The 1,142-nt window shown below is 60.9% G+C and overlaps 1 protein-coding gene across 1 annotated transcript in view; it reads right to left on the minus strand.

Moving 5' to 3' along the window:
* The window catches only part of LOC123243050 (C-factor-like), a 13,509-nt gene extending 12,703 nt beyond the window's left edge, over positions 1-806 (minus strand). Inside the window, exon 1 of the mRNA XM_044671220.1 lies at positions 666-806. Coding sequence (XP_044527155.1) covers positions 666-806 — 141 coding nt within the window. The remainder of the gene's footprint in view (positions 1-665) is intronic.
* Between the last annotated feature and the right edge of the window lie 336 nt (positions 807-1,142).

The following is a 1,142-nucleotide window of genomic DNA, read 5'->3' on the forward strand; positions in this document are numbered from 1 at the left end:
ACAGAGATACAGGGAGGGAGAAATACAGCCAGACAGAGAGACAAAGAGAGAAAGGGAGGAGAGGGAGGGGAGAGACAGAGACAGAGACAGAGACAGAGAAAGAGAAAGAGAAAGGAGAGGGACAGAGACAGAGAGATAGACAGAGACAGGCAGAGACAGAGAGACAGAGAGATAGGGAGGGAGAAACATAGACAGAGACAGGGAGGGAGAGGGAGAGATACAGACAGACAGACAGAGATGAGGGAGGGAGAAAGGGGAGCTAAGATCACACACATCAAACACACTTTCTTCTCACTTTCCTTAGGCTCTGGCCAGGTGCCCTCCCGGCATGGTGTTCCCCAGCCTAGGCACCAGAGTGCCCAACCCAAAGAGGCGGCTTCGGGCTATTCCGTCTGGTCTCTGGCTGCCCCCCCCCCAAATGCCGGGCGCTGGGCGGTGCCTGATGAAAGCAGGCTCAAATGAAGTGAATTGAGGGAGGGCAGGGACTGGCGAGGAGCTCTGGGAGTCATACTGTCCAACGGCCAGCTGGGCCGGGGGCAGAGAGTGGGAGTGAGCACCCTGAGGATGGAAAGTCCCTCCCCGCATGGTTCGAGTCCCAGAGCCCTCCAGCCTGAGCCCTGACCCCTGGAGAGCCCCTCTCCCCTTCCAGCGTCCCAGCCTCCTACCTGTGCTTGGTCGGGGTGGCGGCAGGTGGCGATGACCAGGTCTGGAGCGGGGCTCCGGGTCAGGAACTCCTGCACCAGACCCAGGCCGATGCCGCGGTTGCAGCCAGTGATGAGAACCGCCCGACAGGTCCCAAGTGCCATGGTCGAAGAGATGCGAGTGCGCCCAGGCACCAACAGCGGCTCGGAGCTGTCCAGGACCGGAGCCGGAGGGAAAAAGGGGGACTGAGCCTCGCCCTCGGCTCCGCCTCTCCCTGAGCCCCTCCCCTCCCCGAGCCTCCAGCCTCCCTCCGTTGCACCTACCTCCCACCACCACCACCACCCCACCCCCCAGGTGGCAACAACTGGCAAATTCTTTTCTTCATTCCGGAGTCAGGAAAGCCCAACGACAAGTGAAGGCAATCCATCCCCTGGCCACAGCCCAAAGCCAAGACTCCCAGAAGTTGGAGCCAGAGTGTCAGGAGGGAAACTGAGGCCCAG

This window comes from Gracilinanus agilis, chromosome 3 (assembly GCF_016433145.1).
Source record: "Gracilinanus agilis isolate LMUSP501 chromosome 3, AgileGrace, whole genome shotgun sequence".
Lineage (NCBI taxonomy): Eukaryota > Metazoa > Chordata > Mammalia > Didelphimorphia > Didelphidae > Gracilinanus > Gracilinanus agilis.